General features: G+C 40.8%; 2 protein-coding genes across 5 annotated transcripts; one reads left to right on the top strand and one right to left on the bottom strand.

The window, feature by feature from the left end:
- Positions 1 to 24: 24 nt before the first annotated feature.
- On the top strand, positions 25 to 9,995 carry LOC135104092 (dynactin subunit 2-like). Its single transcript, XM_064011033.1, has 10 exons — positions 25 to 177; positions 1,107 to 1,253; positions 2,222 to 2,292; positions 2,715 to 2,826; positions 2,944 to 3,098; positions 3,239 to 3,494; positions 3,689 to 3,877; positions 4,316 to 4,418; positions 5,086 to 5,293; positions 8,525 to 9,995. Exons 1-9 carry the CDS (start codon positions 142 to 144, stop codon positions 5,265 to 5,267), a joined length of 1,251 nt encoding a protein of 416 aa, XP_063867103.1. The 5' UTR covers positions 25 to 141; the 3' UTR covers positions 5,268 to 5,293; positions 8,525 to 9,995.
- On the bottom strand, positions 6,239 to 23,733 carry LOC135104090 (uncharacterized). 4 transcript variants are annotated; one of them, XM_064011023.1, is made up of 15 exons: positions 23,592 to 23,733; positions 21,797 to 22,102; positions 21,336 to 21,463; positions 20,707 to 20,811; positions 19,993 to 20,231; positions 17,196 to 17,249; positions 14,377 to 14,544; positions 13,705 to 13,851; positions 13,106 to 13,301; positions 12,842 to 12,936; positions 11,992 to 12,198; positions 11,460 to 11,669; positions 11,191 to 11,361; positions 10,779 to 10,850; positions 6,239 to 9,710 (listed from the first exon to the last, which is right to left on the bottom strand). In XM_064011023.1, the coding sequence occupies exons 2-15, from the start codon at positions 22,084 to 22,086 to the stop codon at positions 9,483 to 9,485; spliced, it is 2,310 nt and encodes a 769-aa protein (XP_063867093.1). In that variant the 5' UTR covers positions 22,087 to 22,102; positions 23,592 to 23,733; the 3' UTR covers positions 6,239 to 9,482. The 4 variants fall into 4 exon arrangements, with proteins under 4 accessions (XP_063867093.1, XP_063867092.1, XP_063867096.1 ...); XM_064011022.1 differs by having other exon boundaries at positions 23,576 to 23,730; XM_064011026.1 differs by lacking the exon at positions 17,196 to 17,249.
- Positions 23,734 to 25,642: the final 1,909 nt, after the last annotated feature.

Raw genomic sequence — 25,642 nt, forward strand, 5'->3', positions numbered from 1 at the left:
ACCCGGCAAGACCCAAATAAAATCCACAGCCAGTAAATGGGAGCCGTTGTAAAGCCAAACTCTGAAGAAGGAGAGGGAGTGAGGAGGCCAAGAGAGGAAGAAGAGGAAGAGTCGAGGCGGTGACTCACTCTGCTCCTTGCCATGGCTGACCCTAAGTATGCTGGCCTGCCTGGAATTGTGAGTTTCCTGCCTCTCTTTGACGTGGTGGTACCTGGGGATGAAGGAGAGTGATGGATAGTGAAAGAGAACCCTGTGTTTCCTGGTGTGTGTGTCTGTAATGTGTCCGTGTATGTGTGTATGGCAGCTGCTCTCACCTGTCACTGCTGCACTTAGGCTAATTAACGCCAGGTACAAGGTGTGGTGTGCTAGTAGTGGTGGTAGCATTGATTTGTTAGTTTTAGTGTGTATAAGGTCTCGTTTTTCTTTAGCTGATTCGAAGTAGAAAGTTATTTGAGAGACCCGCCCACCTCCTCCCCCGTGGGCAGCTTTGGGTCTTTGTAGATTATTTCATGTAAAGTCTTTAGTTTTTTTTTTTTTGTCAAGTAGATTTGATACTAAAGGTTGTTGTTTGACAGACAGGCCGCCACCTCCCCTTTGTGTCAGTGTTGGGGAGTGTGCGCCTTCTGGGTTGCTTCTGGTGGTGGAGTAAGGAGGAGGGACGGCAGTGTGCGTGTAATGAGTGTGTTGTGGCTATTGTTCGTGAGAAGATGAAGTGATTTAGTGAGTGGCATTTACTTTGTTTGTGTCACTGCTCCTAAAACAACAGGTTATTGTAGCTTGTCTAATCTTGCCTTGCCTTATCTAAGCTTCGCTAACCCCAACCTTATATATTTTACCATACCTTAACTTACCTAACCCAAGCTTACCATACCTTACCTAACTAACTCTAACCCTACCTCAACTAACTTAACCTGACTGAGCCCAACCTTACCCAACATAACCTTATCTAATCCAACTTAACCTAACCTCACCAAACCTCACCTTACCCAGCCTTGCCCATCCTAACCAAACCTTACCTAAAAACAGCAAGGGAGACTAAACTTCCTAAGAGCCAAGCAGTGCAGTGTATTTGCAGTGTATTATAACCCACTACCTGTTTTCCCCAGGTGTATGACCAACCAGATGTGTACGAGACATGTGACCTGCCAGAGAGTGAGCAGGACTTCCCGCCGAGCGACAGTGGCGAGGGGGATGGAGTTGTGGAGGTGCTGCACATCTCAGCTGGCGACGCCCACGACCGCTTCAAGGGAAAGGTGTGTGTCAGGTGCTGTCTGCTTTGCATTCTTAGGTTTTCTGGTTGTATTGTAGTGTTTAGGTTGGTTGTGCAGTAGTTTTAGTTGTAACCTTTAGTCTTCTTTTCTTTCCTTTTTTTTTTGGAGGGGATCCTGTCTTTTGTGGGCCCTTTCTTTTATTCTTCATTTAGTTTTGCAATCTTCCCTGTAAAGAAAATATTAAACTGCATTATCGCCTGTTGGAAATTTAGATTACCACCTCACAATTTTAGATAATTCTCTTAGGAGTGACATCTTTTAGTGTGTCATTTTTTTCCCCATCTCATTTTACCAACTTCCCTGTAAAGAAAATATTTAATATTTAATGTTGGAAATTGATTTAACTACACTTGTTGTAAATCAATTTAGTTACACCTGTTAGAAATTTACATAACTACACCTATTGGAAATTTAGTTAGCTATACCTGTTGAAAATTTATTTAACCACATTATCACCTGTTGAAAATTTAAAATACCATCCTCTTAGTCAATCCTATAAGGGGAAATAAGGATATTCAGTGAGGTGGTGATTGACAGTGAATGCCAAATAAGATGATGAATGCTACCTACCCACTCGGCTTGACATATCATACACTTCAGATAGTTTAGTTCATGTCTTTTCTGTCTCAGTTGTAGTGTTCATATGAGTCTTGTTCCTTTTTCCTGTGTATTTATGAATTGATGTCATCCTGCTGCTATCCACTTTAGATATTTCATTCCAAGCCTTCTCTGCCTTGGACATTATGTTTAGTTGGGTAGCAGTCCTCTTGGTTATTTTTTCCTGTGTATTTATGTATTGATTTCATGTTTGTCATCTTGCCCCTGTCCAGAGATATTTTATTCCAAGCCTTTTCTGTCTCAGTTGTAACGTTCATGTGAGTCTTGTTCCATTTCTCTGTGTGTTTGTGTATTGATCTGTTAGTCATCCTGCCATGTCCTCCCTCCCTCAGGTGCTGGACGCCTCTCACGTGGACTTCTCAGACAGACTGTCTAACAACCGCCGCAGAGGTTATGGTGCAAGGTCAGGTTTTTCTAATCGGCTTATTATTTTTACATGTTCCTGTCATGAGAAAATTGACATCTAAGTTTAAATATAGTGATAGGATCCATGGCTGTGAATGTTATTTTGTTCAGTGTGATATCTTCAGTCTATTAATTATTTTTACACGTTCCTGTTATGCGAAATCTGGCATCCATGTTTAAGTATAGTGATAGGCTGTGCTTTATTTTGTTCAGTGTAAAAATTCAAGCGGTTGATAAACATGCATTAGGTATTCCTGAATAGAGCCATGATCATCACTTGTTCCATGCAGACATTTATAAAGATGTGGAGTTGCTGTGTCTGTATCAGATAACCCATAACTCACGGTCAGGAATCTTGCTTGTTATTGTATGCCAAGTGATTTATGAGTGATGGCAGTGTGCTGTCTCTCACTGGTGTAGGCGCATTGAGTGGGAGGTGGCAGGAGAGGAGGGAGAGGAGACGGTGATTCAGAAGTACCAGCGGCTGCAGTGTGAAGTGAACCAACTGCTGGAGGAGGTGCAGGAGATCAAGGTAAGTGGACATGAATGTTGCAACAGTCCCCCTCTATTGCCATCTGTGTGTCTGTCATCCTTGTCACCTTTGTAACAAAAGTCACTATACCCATTGCCTTTCTCTCGGTGAACTAAGGGCACCGTGCCATGTGGGGAGGGTGTGGCGTCCTCTGTGGAGCTTGGGCAGCAGGTAGAGGGTCTGCACCGCACTCTGGTGGACCTGAAGCTGGAGGACACCCTGGGGTCTGAGGTGGTGGCCTCCATCTCTCAGCCACAGCTTGCCCTTCAGAAGTGAGTCATGACACGTGAGGCACTACAGGATCACTCTGCAGCAATCTCTAGTTATTATCTTTTGCTAGTATTGGCAAGGTAATGATGCTGAATTAATGCTGATTTTTTTTCTCTCTCTCTTCCCTTTCCTCATGAAAAAGGAAACTCATCAACCTTTTGGAGAGCTTCAAGCAGACAGGTCTTGTGTCAGAGAAGAAACAGAGTAGCAGCAAGAAGGAAGACCAGAAGCAGGGAGGCAGCAGTGTTGTGAGTAGCAGTGGCAGCAGCAACGGCATTGTGTATGAGTTGTACTACGCCCCAGAGCATGCGCGCCTCAATCAGCTGGCCAGCGTGGCAGAACTGGAGAAGAGGATTGACCGCATTGAGACTCTCATTGGGAACAATCCAGACAAACTGGTATGTCCTGCTGCAATGTCTATTCTTGTAATTACTTGTGCCATACATGCCACTGAATTATAAGTTGCCTCATCACTAAGAAGAACTTGCTCTAAATACATGACATGAGAGTAGTGAGCTGCACCACATCAAGCATGAGGCAGGAGCTCACCTGAATGAAACAGAACCTCACCCCCTCTCCCCCTCCCTCCCAGTCCAGCCTTTCAGCATGGACCAACCACAAGTCGGTGCTGGGAGCAGTGCAAGTGCTGAGTGCCAGGCTAGCCCTGCTGGAACCCACACATCTGGACCACGTGGAGGGGCGGCTGCATGCCATTCACACACGCATGAATTCCATCTCAGAGAAGAAGGCAGCTATTGAGGATGCTGACAAGCAGAGCAAGGTGAATGCACCTCTGCATACACACACACACACATATATGCCTTGTGCTGTATCATGACAGCATAAAGCAGTCTGTTCTACTTTTTAATGGTATACTCATAAACTGGTTACAAAGGTACCTTTGTAAAGGATACAGATTATTATATATATAATTTATTTACTTGTTTATTGTGTTAATGGCTTGCATAGATAAATTTCAAAGCAGTGTTAATTGGCTTGCACTTCCTTTATGATGGTCATGGTAGTCAGTGTGGAGACGCCCACTGGCATCAGAAGTGTTTGTTAAGTCAGTCTTTTCTTGTGAATCATGTCAAACTTTCCTCCAATTGATGTTTTCTCTGTGACTTAGAATGTACATGCAATATAGAATGGATAAATAACTGCTCAATCATCAATAAGTTTACCACTTCTAGTATCACTACATAATGCTCCTTTCCAGGTGTCTGAACTGTATGAGCTGGTGAAGAAGATTGAAACACTGTGCTCTGCCCTGCCAGAGGTGGTGAATCGCCTTGTGTCCCTAGAGGCTTTGCACGACCAAGGTAATCCAACCCCAACACCATGCACTTATGAAATGGTCTCCACACTTTACACACACACACACACACACAAAAGAAAAAAAAAATTGATTTGCTGTCAGCATTGTGAACGCCCTGTCCTTTGGTGAAGTAATACAGATACAGAAGTAATACAGAAAAGGATATATATATATATATATATATATATATATATATATATATATATATATATATATATATATATATATATATATATATATATATAATCTCATTCTAGTATGTTACTGCATGCATATAATAAGGAATATCTGAAAGGAAAAAGTATGTGAATGATGAAACTTTACACTAATTTTGCAGCCCCATTTCAAATATGTGTATGAAAACACTTTTTTTGTGATCTTGCTGAAGGTCTTCAAGAAATGCCTCCAACATACTGTTAATTTGCATTACATCTGAGCCTTCCATTCTTTTGTTGCAGCAGGATTGGTACACTCTCATCTCCACTATCTTTTCATTGTTTAGCTTTACCAGCACTTCAATGCTCTTTCTTTGCCCTCATAAATGATTACTATATTTTATGTCTTGTCTGGTCACTGGACTTGGAAGACTGTTTTGGAGAGAACTTAAACATCATTAGCCATAATACTCATGATATAGACCAACAATTTAACAAGACCACTTTTGTTTTCAGCGATGCAGTTCAGCGGGTCTCTCAAACAACTAGATGTTGCCCAGACCCGCCTCGGCTCAGCCTTGCACTCCAATACAGATCTGCTGGGTAGTGTGCAAGACAAGTTCTTACAGAACTTGGAGATAATCCACAACAACATCACCAACCTGGATGCCCGAGTGCAGGCACTCCAGAAGAAGTAGTGGAGGCACTACAGTGCTTCCTGAATGTACGTATTCACTGTTGGTTCTTGAGAAGTTGCCGCATCTGCACAGCAGGTCATGGAGACATTTTGGCAGCAGCTCTTTTTTAGGTCTGTTTGTAGTCTGAGGAATGGATTCTTCATCTTTGAAATTATGCAGTTTCAATTTAATTGAGATTAATGTATCACTGTTTATTGTCTTGTACTATAACTGCACTACAAGCATTATTAGGTGTTGCAAAACATAGAAAACACAGCCTTTTAACTTCTTTCATCACATTAGCTCTTGGTGCTTGACATGTCTTCTGTTCACCTTTTGCTGCATCATCATTCACTGCTGTTTGTAGCCACAAGAAAAACTGTATGAAGACATGCTTGTAGTTGCTGATGATTCAGTGGTTTATAAATAGGGATGGTTTTATTTTCCTTGGTGAACATACAGACCAGTTGGTGTTAGCTTGTGTACTATTGCATGAATTCAGAGCTTCTTTCTGTGCTGCTGGAAGTAACAATAATAGTGTCAACTCTGGTGTTTAATTTCATTTAATTTCATTTTGTACTCTGCTCCATTGTTCCATCTTTCTTAACTGTATAGCTTTACATCTCTTCATACCATAAGTGCTTTTAATGAATAGGATAAAGCCTTAGATTTTGTGCCCCATGTGATATTTAGTTATATGATATTGTGGATGCTTGAATGACAGTGGCTGGGTGGGAAAACAGGCATGAAAGTAATAATGTAATTTTCCCAGCCAGAGATCAAAGTGGATGCAGGATAATTGTAGACTAAAACTTTTCTCCCAAACACACAAAAAAAATATATAACTTGTCCCCTGACATTCTTGTTTACTAACCTCTCATGTTTTCTGCATATGGATCATAGAAATAACACCTAGGGAAGGTTGAAGGAAAGAAAAAATATAATAAGTACAGTAAAACTGTACCATTCCAGAAATTAAACTTTCATATGATGATAAATTTATTCAAGATGAAACAACAGAAAATAGTATAATCAAAACTGAAAGTTAAATATAACTAATCAAAAACAAACTTAAAAGAAAAATCAATTAAGAGTTAACAACACTGTGAATACATTGAACACAGGCTAGTAATTACTAACTACACTGAAATGCAGCATAGAGTAAAATAAGAGAATAGGCTGCCAGTTTTGTAGCGACTAATGTGCTGTACTCATTGTAACACTGTCCCTGATGTATTACCACACAGGACAGGTGTCATACTAGACTTGGCTCACTGTTACATCATAACATGGGCAGCAATGGCTTATCCACATCAGAAGTGTCCAACATGTCACATTCCACACAATTGTGTCTCTACAAGTACTGGCAGATGACAAGTAATGATTGCTAAATAGCTCTGATGGAGTAGATATGAACCATTGCATGTCACATGCAGTAGAATAGATGGAGTGGTTAGGGAATCTCTGACTACTGCCAAGAGGTTTCAAAGAAAACTGGGCCAAGGCCTGGTCATGCACACCACAGCCAGGATAGAAGAACACTGCCTGCCCATTTCATGTGCATCATGAAAGATAACTGAGAGATGGGCAAAAGTATTGCTGTATTTTTATCTTTCAATGAAATTTATCTGAGCTGCCTTACTTTTTGGGAATCTCAGTCCATCTGGTGTACAGATGTGTTTGTGAAAAGATGTAAAAAATAATTATTAGCAAATGTGGGCATGGAACACAATGCAGGAAGGAGTAGAAACAATCTTAAAATTACATTCTTATAAATGAAAGTGGTAAACTAAATAAGGATTGGATTGCAATAAATTAAAAAATTATCATTATAATATTTATGCAGGCATGACTCACAAGTGAGACTCTATACACATGTTGAAACTCTCAGTAGAAGCTAAATACTGATGTGAATAAAAGTAGCCATTTGTCCTTCACAACACAACCTTCACTCAGGTATCACAATACTGGAGATCACAGTACCTCTACACTTAGGTCTATGTTTGTTAAGGCACAGAGACAAGCAAACTCCCTTATGCTATCCTGTTTACACTGGATGCAATGGCAAAAATTATAGCCAATGGATTTCTGTAAATTTATCCAAGCTGCAACAAATTAAACTGTATATGAGTACTACCATAATTTTCAATCTTAAAAAGAATAATAAATTGAATGATAAAAATTCAAAAAGGTTAAACAACACAGCATTCAGTTAGCATACTGAATCCAACATCAGTGAAAAGTGTTCTGTTCCACCAACTAAACAGTCCATCAGCCAATTAACAACAATTAAGAACACCAAGCATGACAGTGGAATCCCAAGCTCATCACATCACAGCACTGTCATTGGTAGCAGCAGCCACTGAGCTGCTTGCATGGATTGTGATGTAAAGTGGAGAGAAATTAAACATTAGGAAGCTGTGGCAACTGGCAACTGTCAGCCAGTACAGAGTACCACCTCCTGTCGCTGATTTCTGTTTGCCAACTGCTGCGTAAAAGAGACTGAACAGTCAACATGAACTAATTAAATACTGTGTACCAATATACTAACCGAACACAGGGTGAGCAGTGCTTTGCTCCAATGCTTATCTCCGTTCCCTCGGCCTCTCAACCACAGAGGATGCTCTTGTACAAAGGGCCACTCTGCTGTACAGGCCACATATTTACTTCCCCTATATACTATGCATGATACATTAGACAAGCCTTGTAAAAGAGGATGAGCAACTGAACTGGCTTAGGTGCAGCTGCCCTCACCACATGTTAACTCAAGTGGATGAGCCACATGCCCACCAGCCAGTGACACTAACCACTTCACTACCACACTGATTTTACTGAGGTTATCGTAATATTTTCTTAATAGTTTAAGTCTGTTTTGAGTCCTTAGACAATGTGAGGAGACAAGAAGCCAATAACAAAACACTTTGAGCTCTCAGGATTGTCTTACAACACAACGATGCTCCTGTGTCACTTTAACATGACTTCAAATACCTATTTTCACATGCATTCTTTGTTATTACCAATGTAACTTTTCAACATTGATACAATGTTTACAAATCCAAATTCCAGCTAATGTACATACTTATTCCTATTAGTCTTCTTCCTACTTAAGAGATATGTAGAAAGGGCCTATGAAGTCCAGCCCTCTGCAGGTTGTGATGAAGGAGAGAGACATTACTTCATCCTGAACAGTAAATCCCTAAAGCAATGGTGAGCCCAGTCTGTGACACAATGCGTGACCACTACACAATTACTCTAAAGCTGCAACTTTTCCCTTTCAGGACGCTGCACTGTGTCTGTGGCCGCTACAAGAGAGGCCAGCGTGCTGAAGCCTTAGTGCCTTTATGGCTGGAATCCCGTGAACCAGACATGAAGTGACTGACTCAGGCTTGTCTTGGGGACACTGTCAACACTATCCATGATCTGGAGTAAGCTGAAGGCAAACTAACAATCCAAAGATGTAACAATGACCAGTGGCACTTCATTATGAGCATTCAGTTACCACACATGTTTTGAAATTTCAAATGACTACAGTTATATTATTCAGCCTATACGTAACCTTAAAATGTTGTTTCTCATGATTTATAATTATAATTAAAGCATTTTCCAAAGAGTGAGAAATATTGATATACTACATCCAGGGCTTCAAGTGGTTTGAGCAATCTGAGCCAAGGCCAGGCATGATGTGTAGTGCTTAGAATGGATTCCTGGTGTATCATGGCTGGCCTTGGCTGTGATTCTTCAATGACTCATCAGGAGCATGTGCAGCTTTAGTGTAGGCACAATATTTTACACAGCAGCATTTTGCACATTATATTAATTTATATCATACTTTCATTTAATATGCTTCAGAAAACTATGCATCCCTGAATGTACTCTCATAACTATGAAAAAAAAAGAACAGATTCTGTACATAGGAGCAAAAAAATATATGAAGTTTAATTTCATAAATCAGATAATATATAAATATGGCAAACTCCTTTCCATTCCTTCCTGGTTAAGACAGTTTGTTCTGCCATCTCAGAGTGTCCCTTCCCAACACATCACTACAACCAGCACACACCAAACTATACTGTCACACAACACACAATACACTTCAAACACACACTGAAAGAGGCAGCATATGTCTTTCCTATCCCAAACTACCACATTATATTTAATCCACAATTTCATGACTAGGATTGTTATGCATTTCAAAACCTTTTATAAAATTTGAAACACCACTAATTTAGGCTCTAATTACAAGTCTAATATACAAGCCAGAGCCTCGCCTGGCTGGAGATGAATGTTTCGGAAGGTGACAAATCCCGTCTGTCCGTGAGAGGAGGCCAAGACTGAGCCCCCAAAGTAAAAGTGTGAAAGGTCTTTGTTTATCACCTCGCCACCAAGGTTTGCCACCAGGGCATACTGGTTCCGGCGCGGGTAGAAGCGGTCCATGATGAGCAGGTCCTCCGCAGCATGTCGCACCTGTAAGCCCAGGAACACAGGAAATAGTTAAAGTTTTCATCCACAGACCAATGTAACATGAATGCCAGCCCAAGTTTACTTGTTTCGCTGTACTGATACATGGATGCAAGTCTGTGCAAGTTACTAAAGATGATATACCAAATGCATATCTAGCAATGACATTTTAACACAACTCACATATCTAATAATGAAAAACTACAAATTATCTAAGATCATACTTCCATTCCATTCCTTAACTGCTTAGTCTTGTGCTGATTCAATGTTTCAATAAAATTACAAAGCATACATTTGATTTTCATCTCCAGTTTGGCTTTTTGATGTGTGTCATGTATATTATTGTGACTGTATGTTCCTCAACTTTCTGATGTGTGGTGTGTTTCTCAGTAGTCATAAGATGGAGATATTGTAAACATCTCACAGAAGAGTATCTTGACCATACTGTACTACTAGACTCCAACATTGAATATGAAGTACCATAAATTTATTTCCAAGAAGTGGAAAATGATGTAGTGAAGCAAGGTGCAATAGGCACTCAGGAATTCCACTGACTGTCAAAGATTACTTGTGGCCAAGATGGTTGCACTGTTGTCTTGTCTTTGATTTACCATCTTCACCTCTCACACTTTACTTCAAGATAATCTGCTTTTTAGTGGTCTAGAGAAAACACTGCAACACTACAAGATGCAGTATATGATCAACTAATACATATTCCACAAAAGAAGTCAAAACCTGTCCACAGTAATGTGGAATAGTGTATAAGTGGATAGGTGTTGTTATTTAAGGGGTCAGCCAACTTGTTTATGTCTGGGTCAGTGTCTTTGATATGAATGTGAAGGGACTTGTGCTATAATAGAAAGCCTACAGTGCTGTGCCAGTGTCATAAACAAATATACACTGACCACATAAAAAATTAGTAATATATAGATGAAAACAATCACATCCATTGTTAAAACTGTCATAAACAATACAATGGCAACCACACAAAAGATTAGCAATGTATAGGTAAAACCAACAATGCCATCCAGTGTTAGTATTGTGCCAGTGCCACACATAGCAAGTGTTACAAACCCTGTAATTTGACGTTTTGGTTGGATGGTAGTCTCCCTCGTAGTCAAATATGCCATTCACATAGATAGGGACCTGACAGAGAGAGAATTTATCAACACCATCTTCACTCTTTATAATAACTTCTCTGTAGTTTTATAATTCATGCAAGTGATATGTATATTTCAGTAGCCAGAAATCAAAACATAATATACAATGGTCACAATGAAAGATATAGCTACACTCCTTCCTCCACAAAAGAAAAGACACCCTTGCATGACTGTAACTTTTTCAATGTAGAGAAAATAAACCAAGACAATGTTATTCATAAGTATTCTACAGGACAAGTACGACAGAGCACCAGTCTTGCCTGTACAGGACAAAATGGATTTGATACACCACATGACAACACAAGAAAGTTTTGCCTCTGACTGACCTTCTTCTGCCGAGCTGCAATCATCGTGGACAACGCTGCAATGGTGTAGTTCTGGCTTTCAACATTAGCAGCTTCCCAGCCAGTGTTCAGAGGCTTCCATGGCTCAACAGAGCTGAATCCTGCATGGGCCTCTGTGTTCCAAGCCATGACTGATGACCAATCATTAGCATCCTGAAAAGAAAAAATACATTTAACACAGAACCTACATTCCTGAAAAGTTGTTTTTTTACATGTAAGCCAAAAGTAGTGAAGTCTTGGGCACTGCTTACCTGCGACACACTGGAGGAGTCCAATTCATCCCCATAGTAGAGAGTGATGGTGCCAGGGAAGAACAGGAGCACCAAGCTGTGGCCTAAGGGATGAAGGTCAGTGAGAGCAGCCACCCGTTGCCTGCCAGGGCCTCCCATGTTCCAATTGATCCAGGGCAACGAGGCGTGGCTGTCCCAAGCTGTGGCATTGTTCACCTTCTCAACAATTGCCTGTATGGAGCAAAAAAGTACAGTCAGTCCTTGTCCTCCTTGTAGCTGGATGGTTTGGATGACTAGTTTTAATTTTTCCCTTGCCCTGAGTGAGTACAGAAATAAGAGATAACACCACTTATGAGACTTACTGAGAGAAAATAGGAGTGAAGAAGGGAGGGGAAAGAACCAAAAGAGAGGAAAGAAGAGAGGGGATGGAAGAGAGAGAGAGAGAGAAATACGAGTACTATTACACCTAGTCACAAATGATCCTCATCTGTAACTCCACAAAACAACAAAATATAAGCAAAGTTCAAAATAAGGACCATCCCCACACACTGACCTCTACAGAAGCAGTGAGGTCAACAGCAACATCGATGAGATCCAGCTGACGGATGAGGTGGTCCAAGTGAGGGAAGGAGTCGGCCTGCAGGGAGTTGAGGAGCTCCACGGGCGCCATCATCACCCGGTGCTCCATGCCATGGCTGTACTGGTCCAGGATGTTCCGCCACTGATGCAGCACCTCCACCAGCCCTGGGTCACCAGCCAGCTGTATTGGGGGAAATGTCGCAGAGGATCAGCTGTGAGAGTATTACAGCTGTATTTAGGCCTCAGCAGAGTAATGACATTAGTGACTGTGAATGGGTATAAAGGAAAAGATAACTTGAGAGAGGTAAATACAAAAGTGAGCAATGCTTTTAGATTATGTAAAGGAGATAACTGAAGGGTTTTCAATCCCAGGTCACTGGCCAGCTGTGCCAGGGGGAAATGTTGTAGAGGATGAACTGTGAGAGCATTTCAACTGTGCTCTGGTATTAACAAAATAATGTTGCAGAGGATGAGCTGTGAGAGCATTCCAGCCATGCTCTAGTGTTGACAAAATAATAGACAGTGATGGCTGTGAATGAGTAAAATTTATCTAAATGAAAAGATGGATAGGGGTGACTATAGAAGTGTAAAGCTCCTTGATTATATATGGGAGAAAACTGAAGAGTCTACAAGATAGAAAGTTAGCTCAGATAATTTGCAATACATCAAGCAGATGGGCTATACATTGAAACATTTAGCAAAGAGCAAGAAATTTTGTATTTGCTTGATTTTAAGAAAGCCTTGTGACTGGTACTTCAAAGCATGTTTTATATAACCTCCCTGAGCCCTGCACCAGCAGCTGTGAGAGTCAGTGTTGTGCCCACCTGTGTGATGTCCGGGAAGTGGAAGCCGTCCACACCTGTATCCAGCCAGTGCTTCAAGATCAGGGTCATCTCAGCCAGATTGATGGTGTTCTCCCCTGCACAGGGAAAGACAATCTCAGTTCTTCATTTTAAAAGCAAAACTTATCAATCACAATTCAGTTTTCTCCTATACATACTAAGGCATCTATATTGATAAATATGCTATAAGGAAATACTAAAATGCTCTGGCTGAAATAAACCAATAAGACATGAGACATGAATGACCTGCAGCATGGGCAAGAGGCACATCCATGAGGAGGTACATGTCCCGCTGGTGCAGGTGAGTGGCCAGCATCCTTAGGTCCTCCTGGGTGCCCAGCAGTGGATCCACAGTGGTATAGTTGGTGACAGCAGTGTGGCTGCCCAGGTAGTCTGCTGCTTCAAGGATGGACACAAGGTGCACACCACGCACACCCAGTCCCTGTACAGAGAGGCATTGCTATCTCAGAGTCCCCTTGTGTGTGTGTGTGTGTGAGGGAAGGGGGGGAGACTTATGATTCCCTGCTCATATCATCTGATATGTGGGTAAGGCTAAGACCTCCACACACCACAGTGCCATCCTCTTCTTCAAGAGAAGCAACAGCTGGATGATGAGTGAAAATCTCTGCACCTAAGCAGGCATGAACTCCAACCTGCCAGCATCATGCTGGGACATAACCACTGATGAAACTTGCTTCATTTGCCTCTATAGTTTACTTAATCTAGCCTGGCATACTATGTGCATGCTTATATAAATTCATGAACTCAGTTACACATGATGATTGTCCACTTTTGAGATCATCACAGAACTCAGAACTTAATTACCTCTATCTCTGTTGACATACCTGTAAGTAATCCAGCTTGGCAGTGAGGCCCGGCAAATCCCCCACTCCATCCCCATCAGAGTCGTGGAAGCTTGGCACAAACACTTCATACATGACAGAGCCCTGCCACCAGGCATGGTCTGGGTCACACTCTCCCCCTCGTGGCATCTGCAGGGTGATGGCAGGAAGATTCAACAGTGAAAGTAGAGGCACCTCACTAACATACTACCTTAGCACTATGCATCATAAACATTCAACATTATTCTGGTGGTTTAGGAAAACTCATTATAACCATTAATAAATGAGAATTTTTCTTAACATTTGCTAACATTCACAGAAAACACCCATTCTTATCATCTCTCAACAGACAAGCCACACCTCTCATTTACCAAAGCACTCTGCCCTCCTATATCACATGAGAGCTTCCTCTTTTATCCAATGCATCTTCAGTTATGTACAGTCTTTTAGTCATCTTGCTCCTTGCCATTCTTTCTATAGGACCAGACTTCACAATGGTGCATTACTTGACTATCTAAACCACTCTAAACTTAATTATCTCATCTTTCCTTGCCATACCAGATCATTACTTTCACACTTAATTCTTTGCAAACATTCCTCAGATAACATAACCACAGGAATCCATGACCTATTCCTTTCAATGACACATGCTGTCCCTTCCTACGGAGCACCCACCTGCACCAGGAGCCCCACTCCAACACACAGCAGGGCCAGCAGCACTGATACGTTGAGCAGCACGCAGGTTTGGCGGATGCGGGGCCAATTCCAGCTCACATAGAAGGCATCCTTGTACTGTGCTGAGATGTGAACGCCTCCACCAACCATACACCGGTTCAGGAACGGCTGCATGTTTGTGCACACACACAAGTGCACCCACCCATACACACACACACACACACACACACACACACACACAAAGATTAAACAAGAGTTAGTATCTTTTTGTTTGTTTTATATTTGGTTTTCTGCAAAACAAAAATTTATGAAAGAATCAGTGTTAATGTGTCATATCAAGCCCTTCTTTTAAATGTGCTTCAACTTGCATAAAAAAAAAAAAAAAAAAAAAAAAAAAAAAAAAAAAAACACATCCTATCTCTTATCTATAAAATCTAACTGTCACTTACTGAAAACACATCTTACTCGAATTCATTCCTATTTCACAAAAACATTACAGTGACAATTAAAATCAGACCCAAAATCAAGAAACACAAAATTACTGGAATCTGTGGAGGGAAAGGAACATAGCAACAACTAAGAAATATGCAGGGACAGTATATGATGACAATAACACTACTAAGGCCACATACACAGGACAGCAAACAAGCAGATGAGTACCTTACCTGCAGGAGTGATGCCAGGCCTTCATTATCCTAGGGGACCAACACACTGCCGCCAACTAGGGATGCAAGGAGCAAAAACAACATGCAAAATGAGGCTCGCAAAACAAGGATCAGCGATAATGTAAAGAAAGAAACACACATAAAAAAAGAGTCCTGTCTTGTAAGATACTCCCTTTTATTAACTGATGAAGTGTCCCCAATAATAATGTATAAAAATAACAAACCAGACTGCCCAGTAAGTATATCCTCTTTCTACATCTATTTCTTTCTATACTGTTGTATGTCACCTACACATCTTTTTTTGTATCCCCTATTTTTTTTTGTATCCAACTTCCCTTAATAAACTGTTACACTGTTATCTAGATCTCACTGAGTATAGAGAAATTTTTATGAAATATTTACCAAACTTGTACAATTATCCTTCATATGTATTAATGTTCTGGCCTGTGAGTTAAATAATGATACAACACACTTGAACACAACACAGCAATGGCCACCAGTCACTAACAAAGGCTTGTGGCTAGTACTCATGGCCAGTGGTGGTGCAGCATTACTCTCTGTCAGTGTGGTGCTCCTTGCCACTGTTTGAGTCATCCACACACCACCCAAGTAACTAAGGTGCCAGTACTGGTATCTTTGTACTGTGAAACGCTGAGCAGAACTCGATACCAAACATACAATTGCTTCTGGATGCCTATGATATATACCTACACTAATTACTCAGTGCTGATTTAAACTCTCAATATACATATAAACAGGTGCCTGCAAGTTAAATCTTTTCTTGGATGGTCAAGTGCTGTCTACTTGTTCTTTTCAAAGTTTCTCTATATTTTTTTGTACTGCTAGACTGAGGTGATGTTTGCATGGGATAGCCAAGACCAGATGCCTTGTCTCATTAAAGGAATAACAAAATAAATAAATAAATAAATGAAATAGAAATAAAAATATATAAATCAAATAAATAGTAAAAATGAATAAATAAATAAAGAAAGAAAGAATATGGAATAGGGCATTCCCAGTCCCCTTACTATGTTCCAATTAGTTACCTTTTGCAACAAACAGCAAGCATGGCAGCAATATTTTTCTAACCTGGCAGTGGAGTGAGTGAAACAGCAGTGTCTCTCTACCACAGTGAACTACAACAATATCACAAAATCTGTCAGCCTGTGCAGCATTTCATGAGGTGACATGAGGGAACAGAAACTAGTAAGCAGAGGAAAACCATATCTGTGATAATACTGAAATAACAGGATATAAACGGCACAACAATCTCAGTTCATATCACTTTGATTTAACAGCTTTTGGTGGATATTATCATCTCTCTACCTTCCCCTGGTGGACTAGGACGAAGGAATTTGATCTGACTTCTGGTAACCTCTCCTCTACCCATGCTACCTCACATCTGTTGTGCATTCAGTCAACCAAAGTCTCTCTTCCATACTTCAACATATCACCCATAATCCCATATGTGCCAAATTTTCAATAATTTCATCACTCCCTCCTCCTTGACACAGTGAATAAATCAATACTTTGATACATCCTATCTCTGCAAGAGTGGTCATGACAGGGTCATAAAGAGCAGCAGCTAGCTATCCCACTATGGCACAGCTGGGAAACCCAGTGGGATGACTGCAACCACACCACAGCAAGCACAGTTAAGAGGGATTGATGCTGTGGTTTTATTAAAAAACCTATGATCAAAGACTGCTTGCACTGAGCCAACTCAATACTTCACAACCAAAGCAAGCAACTCTGACACCAGTGAAAAAAGCAACATGTATACAATTTTAAATAACTCACTGAAGTGACCACAAATAGGAGCAGCAAACAAACTTAATCTTGATAAAAAATAATAGTCCAGTAACGTCTTGATCACATAAGCTTCTCATTTAATTACAAAAAAAGTGAATATCAAACTTCATTATTTCCTCTATAGCAGAAAAGCTGAGAGATCCAGTGCTGACACTGCAACAATTAGTGGCAAGACAATGTGGAAATGCTACCAACAAACTATACAATGATAAAAAATCAAGGTACTACTACAGGACATCATGCGCTCTGCTCCAGGAAGAGTGCTGTGCTAAGGGACACTTTCTACTGAGCTAGTCCTCAGCCTACATAAGGAAAGGGTTCACTGGTGAGTACAGTGTTTACCTGAATTGTACTTGGGATGTCCTTCACATCCACTAATATGTCTAGTGGATCGTGCTGGGAAAGAAACATCATTGCATCATTATCTATACAAACATTTCAACATTGACATACACATGTTCTGTGTGCTGGTACAGTAATGCAACTGGCTGAGCTGTGTTCATTGATTGTAAAGGAGAATAAAAGCTGCAGTCATCACATTTTATATATATATATATATATATATATATATATATATATATATATATATATATATATATATATATATATATATATATATATATATATATATATATATATATATATATATATGAGAGCCTCAGCACCATTCAGCCAGGTCATTCTTAATGCCATGGGTAGGAGGTCTGCTTCCATTTCTCCTCTCTAAGCAACACAAAAGTTTTGTGTAAATGAATGATGAGTAAATGTGCAACAGACATCACAACTCAAACTCCTGCAAAACTATCATAACTACATGACTATCAATCTTTCATTTAAATTTCTCACTGATGAATTAAAATGCAATCCAACAAAAAGATTGTTTCCTTTCTGAACACACATCATGTCACCTGGAACAGAATCATGATAATAATCCTATTCAGGTTCTCTACACATCACTTGAAGGTTAGCACAACACAGGGAGCAAAGGGAGAGGGAGGCCAGGCCCTCAGGATGACACATTTAAGATGGATCACTGTCCTGTTGTGGCAATATGGGAACATATGCACATCACAGAAGCCAAGTGACAACAGACAGTCAATATGCAACACTGCCAATATTCACCATCTCCTTATTTGATAAACCATGCCACCTCAAAAAAGGGTTATCAACAAGTCTCTGCAAGTCACAAATGACCTGTTAATAAAGCACTCCCAAATTTATAACCTGCAAAAGACTGTGGGTAACTATTCTATGAGGAGTCAGACCTTATCAATGAGAAAATGGGTGACAGTCAGGTGCTTTGTATGTTTCTTCAATTTCTTTAACCAATACGCAATAATTCCTTATAACATTCCTGCCCCTTTTACAGTTTCTCCCACATTCTTATCAATGGTGTGGGTAAGGATTATCTGCTCCCCTGCAAATTGTGCCTCTATGTCCTACAATCTCTACATAACACATCAAATGTTTAATTATAACACACACACACACACACACACACACACACACACACACATATATGGTAGAAGATGGTGTCACACCAATCATACACTTAGCTTTGATCACCTACACCCCTACTCAAGTGATGCTCAGTCTACAGGTGAGCTGCTACATATGCAGAAATTTTAGAGGATCACACCAACAACTTCATCCACATCACTACAGTTTGCTGCCTTTTAGGTGCCAGAGGGAAACTGAACACCACTAAGATGCCCTCAAACACCATAATTTTGAAGCCACTCATATTGGCTCACACTTGGGGCACTCACAACCTCAGCTCCTCTCACTCCTAGAAAGCTTCCTTTCAGCCCCAACAATACAAAGTCCTGAAGCTGCCAGTGTTAAGTGCCACCACATGACCCTTTCTTGCAGCACCCCAAATCAACCAACCATTCAATCAGTCTGCCAGTGTTGAGAGTTATGGCAAAACTCAGCACGCATAAAGGAACAGCTGCATTAGTGTGGAGGAGAGCTAAGGTACAACCACAGGATTATGGAAACCAAGATCACCATCACACAGCTTCTTCCACATCACAGCAGCAGCATGCAGCACCAAAACACACAAAAACTTACACTTTTCAGGAGTTACAGCACTTTCAGTCCCTCACTCTAATAACTATGGTAAAAAGAATAAGGCAAAACCATGGTCTAACTAAGAACACACCACCTCTATGATTGTAACTCTATGAGAGAAGTAAGGGTGATGAGATTATCTATATAAAAAATAGTGGGTTAGTAAGTTTAATGTGTGAGTTATTTAAGGTGAACATACAGAAACAAATGGGCACAGAAGGTGGAGAGAAACAGTGCCTATGATAGAATGGTGAATGAAAAGTGGAAGGAATTTATTCTTTATACAAATAGGGGGAAAGAAATAAGACAAGCATGACGATGCAGCTCCGAAGGATGAAAACAAGAATGAATGTATAAAGGCAAGTCAGATAGAAAACAGGACTGCAAAAGTGGGAAATTAAATCAAGACTAAAAAAGAAAGAAAGAAAAAAATGTATGGTTGATCAAGAAAAAAAGAACTGGAAAAATAACAGAAGAAATAAAGTAAAAGAATAATAAACAAAACACTACCTTAATAAAAAGAGCAGACTTGGACAAAAAAGTGAAAAATAACAAATGAAATAAAGTAAGTAATAAAGTAATAAACAAAATGTTAAAAAAAAGTACAAATAAATGAAGAATAAGACAGCAAAATTAACAAAAGAAAAAAGAGTAATCAGGCAGTAAACAAAATGCTATCAAAAGAAAGACAAAAAAAGGAAAGGAAAACTGAGAGTAAAAATAGATGAAGCAAAAAAAAAGAAAAAAAAAAAACAAGACTAGACTACAGAAATAAGATAAAATGAAGTAAGTAATCAAGCAAGTAAACAAAGCAACATCAAAAACAAAGAAAATTAAAAGAAAAAACAACACTAGAGATAGAAGAAAAACAGAACTGCAAAAAATAAGAAATTCAATGAAGTAAGCACTTAAGTAATAAACAAAACAATCTAGAAAAAAAAGAGGAAGAGATGGACAGGACAGGACTGCAAAAATAACAAATATGATAAACCAGCAATAAACAAAACACCATCTAAAAAAATAAAGATAACCAATAAAGATAACCAAGATCCTTTTGACAACCCACCATCTTCTTCCCAGCAGCAGCAGCAGCAGCAGCGTCGGCAGTGAGGGGGTCGTGCTGGTCCTCCAGGGGCTCATACTCCAGGCTGGTGAAGTGGTGGTGGTGGTGGTGGTGATGATGGTGGTGCAGGGGAAACTCTGGGGCCAGTGCCTCATACTCGGGTAGGAGGGGCTGCTGCACGCCAGGGGAAGAGCCAGATGAGGCAGAGGACACGCTGCTGCTGCGCTCAAATCCACGGCTCTCTGTCAGGTTTGTGATTTGAATTAGTGTCACATTTTACAACTATTCATCAGGGGTACCCAGGTATAGAAAAAAAATAAGAATGAACACATAAATGAATGAATGAATGAGTGAATGAATGAATGAATGAATGAATGAATAAATAAATAAATAAATAAATAAAAATAAAATAATAACAATAATGTCACCTGTGGAATTGTTCTTTGCCTGACTTACAAATATATAATTCACATTTCTAAATAAAAAGCTATAAAAAAAAATCTACTAATAAAAGTACTTAAAAGTAAACTTCCAAATTTACAATTAATCAATATTTACAAATTTTCAACAAACAAACAGCTTGTAAGGAACATAACTCATTAGTACATCACAACTTGCCTCTATTATTATTCCTACAGCAATCATATGGTGAATGAATACTGCAAACAAACCCATTATTATAACTCTAAATCCCATAATAACCACAGACAAACTTACCAGGGTGAGGCCCCAGGTGGGTTAGGCCAGCATACACATGGTGCTGGCTGTCCTCAGGGAGCCCCAGGTGAGGATCATTGGCCAGCTCTAGGTTACAGTCAGAACCTGAGGAAGATGTGACAAATGAAGCACTTGATTCTTTTTCACTGGTAAGCTCTGGAATTCTCTGCCTGTCTTTGTTTCTCTCCTTCTTGTTATGAACTACTTCAAGAGAGGAGCACTAGGACATCTCTGGAATTAAATTGGCCACTGGTTTGGAGATATCATTCTACTATTTCATTTCGGAAGTTGCAAGTTAGTGAGCTTTCTTCCCTATCCCTCCCCTCATTGTATCCTTGGTTGATCTCCTTCACACATAAAGTAAAATAAAGTAAGAAGCCAACTCCCTAAGACTGGTTATGTCATACACTAGACTTCAGAAAAAAAAGAAAAAAAAGTCATCCTTATCATTTCTCATTTGGCCTCTTCTCTTGGACCTCTTCTCTTATGTTCATCCATCTCATGTGTTCCTCCACACAACATATTCACATCTTTGCTCTCCTCCCATTACATCATCATATGTAACAGGTTTAAGGACAAAGTGAAACTGTCAGACAGTTAAGGAGCCAACAGGAGAGGGGACAACTTACCTGAGGTGAAGGCCATGGTGGCAAGAGGATGGGTGAGGGTGAAGCAGGGGGCAGGCTGGGGTGATGGCTGGGGGCTGGGGCACTCCGAGTCAAGTAGCAACCTCTGTGACACCTCATCATCCTGGATCCTGGAAAGACAAGTGAATGATGGTACTGACTATACATAAACTCCTCAGGCCTTTCTCCAATGAACATGGTGATACAGTACATGGATCTATAAGGTACAAGCTTCCCCTAAACATGAAAAATAATTAACACTGCTTTTAAGTGACAAGTGATGCTTCATGATACATAGGAAGTTGATGTGGAGAGTTTCAATTATATTAAAAAGAGTACGATAAGAAAAATTTGATCATGATACAAGAGCATAATATGAAAATTTTGAATTACTAAAAAGAGCACAATGAGAAAAGTTTGGATTACTAAAAAGAGAATAATGAGAAAGGAAGGACGACACTTACTGAACACTGCCTCCAATGTAACCAATTGTGTCTGAGTCAATGCCACAACTGCCACTGTCCACGCCACTGTCCGACGGCACCACCTCCGCCGAGTCATCTGAAGTGTAGGTGATGCCTGGCACTCCATCAGTATCCTCAGACCGGGAGATGCTGGACCGGGAATCATCTGAGTCCGACCCACCAATCTGTGAGTACTGCACCTCCACCCCGCCTCCACCCGGCCCTCCTCCACCCCCAGTGCTGCTGCTGCTGAAAGTTCTCAGGCGGGGCTTGTCCATTGCTCCAGGCATGTTCCCTCAGCCAATCCTGAAAGAAATAAGATTAATGAGATGACAAATATTTTCAGAAGAGAAATGGTGGCTTAGCAGGATATTATATGAAGAATTATAAGAATGAGGAACATTCATTCTGGCAGGAGGATGCACCAGCAGCTAGCTGGTGAGGCTTGATATCTCTCAGCAAAGTTAAGACCCAAATAATAAGCAAAGGTGGGCATCACTAATCAAAAAGTTAGTTTTGTTAACCAGTAATATGCAAACTCAAAAGTTAGCTTCATTAATGCTAAACAACAAAACTGCTAAAGAAATTAATAGCAGCTAACATTAACTGCTAACTTTTATTATACAAATTTACCTCAGCTTTGGGATTTTGGTTCTAAAATTTAAACCCTTAAAGACTGACCTAGAAAGCTGAAACTTAATTAAGGTGTAGTTTAGACATAGAGCTTTCCTTAAATACCACACACACATGACGCCCGTCTCTCAACATAAAAGTGATCATATCTCTTGCTTGGAGAGAGAGAGAGAGAGAGAGAGAGAGAGAGAGAGAGAGAGAGAGAGAGAGAGAGAGAGAGAGAGAGAGAGTGTGTGTGTGTGTGTGTCATTCATCTAAGGTTGTCTGCTGGTCACCCAACTCAGAGCTCATACTGACCAATCTTTGGGTAGGACTGAGACCACTCACACACCAGGACAGCGAGGCCACAATCCCTTGAGTTACATCCTGTACCTAACTGCTGCTAGATGAACACGGGCTACACAGTAAGAGGCTCATTTGCCTAGCCGCGCCCAGGAATCACACCTGGACCTTCTCGATTGTAAGCTGAACATGCTAACCACTACACTATGTGGTGTGTGTGTGTGTGTGTGTGTGTGTGTGAAAAAGTGGGTGGTATAGTTGTACTAGTTCAGCTGGTAGCCTCTCCCATCCAGCGTGGCAGTATTCTTCCTTACCCTATATAGTAACACTGCAAAAGAAATGTATAACTGGGGACTCATACCGGCAGGTGGCAGGCCCAGCCAGCCCAGGACCCCAATTCTTCACGAGTGCCCGCTACTAATTAGCGGTCAGCGGATTTATAGAATCATACCCACCACTAATGGACAATGTCAGAGAATGTTGTCCTAAACGGAAACTCAAGGACGCCACGTCACTTACAACACAAGATAAAACAAGTATGTACAGTAGTATATTAAAAGTGAAGGTCAAAGCAAGGATCATGGTAGTTAAGACGCAAATAAGAGGAATGTCACACTGAAGGTCGTCTTAAGCGTGAACTCAAGAAAACCTCGTTATCTAACAACACAAAACTAAAGTAGCACGTAACAACCGAAGCAAGAACTGAAGAACAAAGGTGTTTTAACATCACCAGTCACAGGCACCAATAAGTCAACCGGCAAGTCGGTCATTCCCTTACCTGACAACACACCCGACACACCCCTCCTTCTCACACACCTGTTTTCACGCCCACCTCTCCTCAACTAATGCCCACAAATACGCTACCTTTGCCTTCACTCACAGGGGCAGCCGAGCCACTATCACTCAAGGGCAGGGGGATGGTAATTGGATGGTAATAATCAGACCACCACCAGCACCACTCCTCGCTACGGGCATGCGCTGCTCAGCCTCCCTCATGTAAACATTGCTGCGTTCGAGTACTAATGAAATATCTCTATTTCCTCAGATAAGCTTTATAGTTTCTTAACTTGCAATTAAATACAGTTAGAAAGATTTTCAATTATATATATTTTTTTTCTTTTTTTTCTTTTCTTTTCTTATGAGGGACACCGGCCAAGAGCAAAAAAAAAAAAAAAAAAAAAAAAAAAAAACACTGAGATGTCGGTCCCGAATAGGGACGAAAAGAACCACCCCTAGTCCTCCCCTCAGTCAGCAGGTAAGGGACATCTCACACCTTTGCGGGATTCGGGGCATGTGCGTCGGGGAGGACTTGAACTGGGCACAGCAGAACGGCTGCGGCTGAGTGACTTCTCCCCACTCTCAGTGGGGAGAAGTCACACAGAGCAGGGAGGGGAAAACACGCCTTTCCATATGTCATATATAACAAAACAGCCTAGAAATCACCGTACAATACAGTCACGACACACAGGCAGGCACAGAGGCGACCATGGAGACGCACTGTCGTCAGTCAGTCATACAGACGGTGACGCGAATTTTACTCGCAAGGGCTCAGCTCGCCTTCTCTTTCGTTCACACGTCTTGTCAAGTCGCGTTCTCGTTACTCTCTCTCTGTGTGCCACAGAGTGCCTCAAACCCTGCCTCCCATGTCATCACCTCTGACAAGCGATACCTCGCTGCACCTATTCTATAGTTTGGGAGATATGAAACATCCTAAACCCATTAGGGTGTTTCATCTCAGAGACGAAACACTCTAAACTCATTAGGGTATTTCATCTCAGAGAGAAACTTCCTAAACCCGTTAGGGCGTTTCATTTCAGAGAGAAACTCCCTAAACCCATTAGGGTATTTCATCTCTGAGATTAAACACCCTAAACCCATTAGGATGTTTCATCTCAGAGATAAAGCTCCCTAAACCCATTAAGGTGTTTCATCTCTGAAGGCTTTTTCATCATCCAGACAGGCAGAAGAGTGCTTTGGGGCAGGAGCGCCTCCCTGCCCCTTGGCCCACAGCCCGGACTGCCAAGCACTGAGAGGCCGAAGAGGCGCTCCGGTGCTCCTCAGGTGGACAGCGCTGTAGTTGAATCTTTCCTAGATTTTATTTATTTATTTATTTATTAGTTTTTTTTTTATTTAATCCGCATAAGAAATGTAAACACAGATAAACTGCGAGTTCATTGCTCAATTTCACAAACCACTAACCAATATTTTACCTTCTAGTGTGAATTACTGTAGAATATGAACTAATTACATAGTAGAATGACCGGTAAATTTATATTTTGTTATTTGTGCATTATTTCAACGTATTGTATAATTCACAAATTTACATATATTGAAGTGTAATTAAAAACTGGTGTGGTTTCCGAGCTCAAGAATCTAAGAGTATGTACTGTCAGAATAGATTAAATTATATAATGTTTGATTATTACTTATTAACTATCTAATGTATACTATTTTCATTCACTGTCCTTTAAATTTCTCCCTTATGATAACACGATGTTATGATGACACAACACTGACCGCAACTACTGTTGTGAATATGTGAGTGTGGCACAACTGATGAGCCAAGAGACAAGGCAGGGAGGTCCTTACCACCACCACCACCACCACTTGTCTCTGCCTCACATCTCTGCATGTACCAGTAATTTTAAACCTGCAACATACATAACCAACTCACATAACACTATCAGCACTGGGAGAGAAAGAAGGTTAGTAACAACACCACCACTACCACCATCACCACCACCTGTCTCTCCCTCTCATCTCTGTCTAGTATCAGCGTGCGTGACTAAAAGGTGTCGGCGGTGAGGCGAGGCTGGCGCATGACGAGTGGACTGGTAAACACAAGTTCCCACGCTGACGGCCTCGCGCGCCATCTGACCTCCCCTCCATCCCTCTCCCTCACTCCCTCCTCTCTCTCCCCTTCCCCGCTCT

The sequence above is a fragment of the Scylla paramamosain genome, chromosome 10 (assembly GCF_035594125.1).
Source record: "Scylla paramamosain isolate STU-SP2022 chromosome 10, ASM3559412v1, whole genome shotgun sequence".
NCBI classification, from domain to species: Eukaryota; Metazoa; Arthropoda; class Malacostraca; order Decapoda; family Portunidae; genus Scylla; species Scylla paramamosain.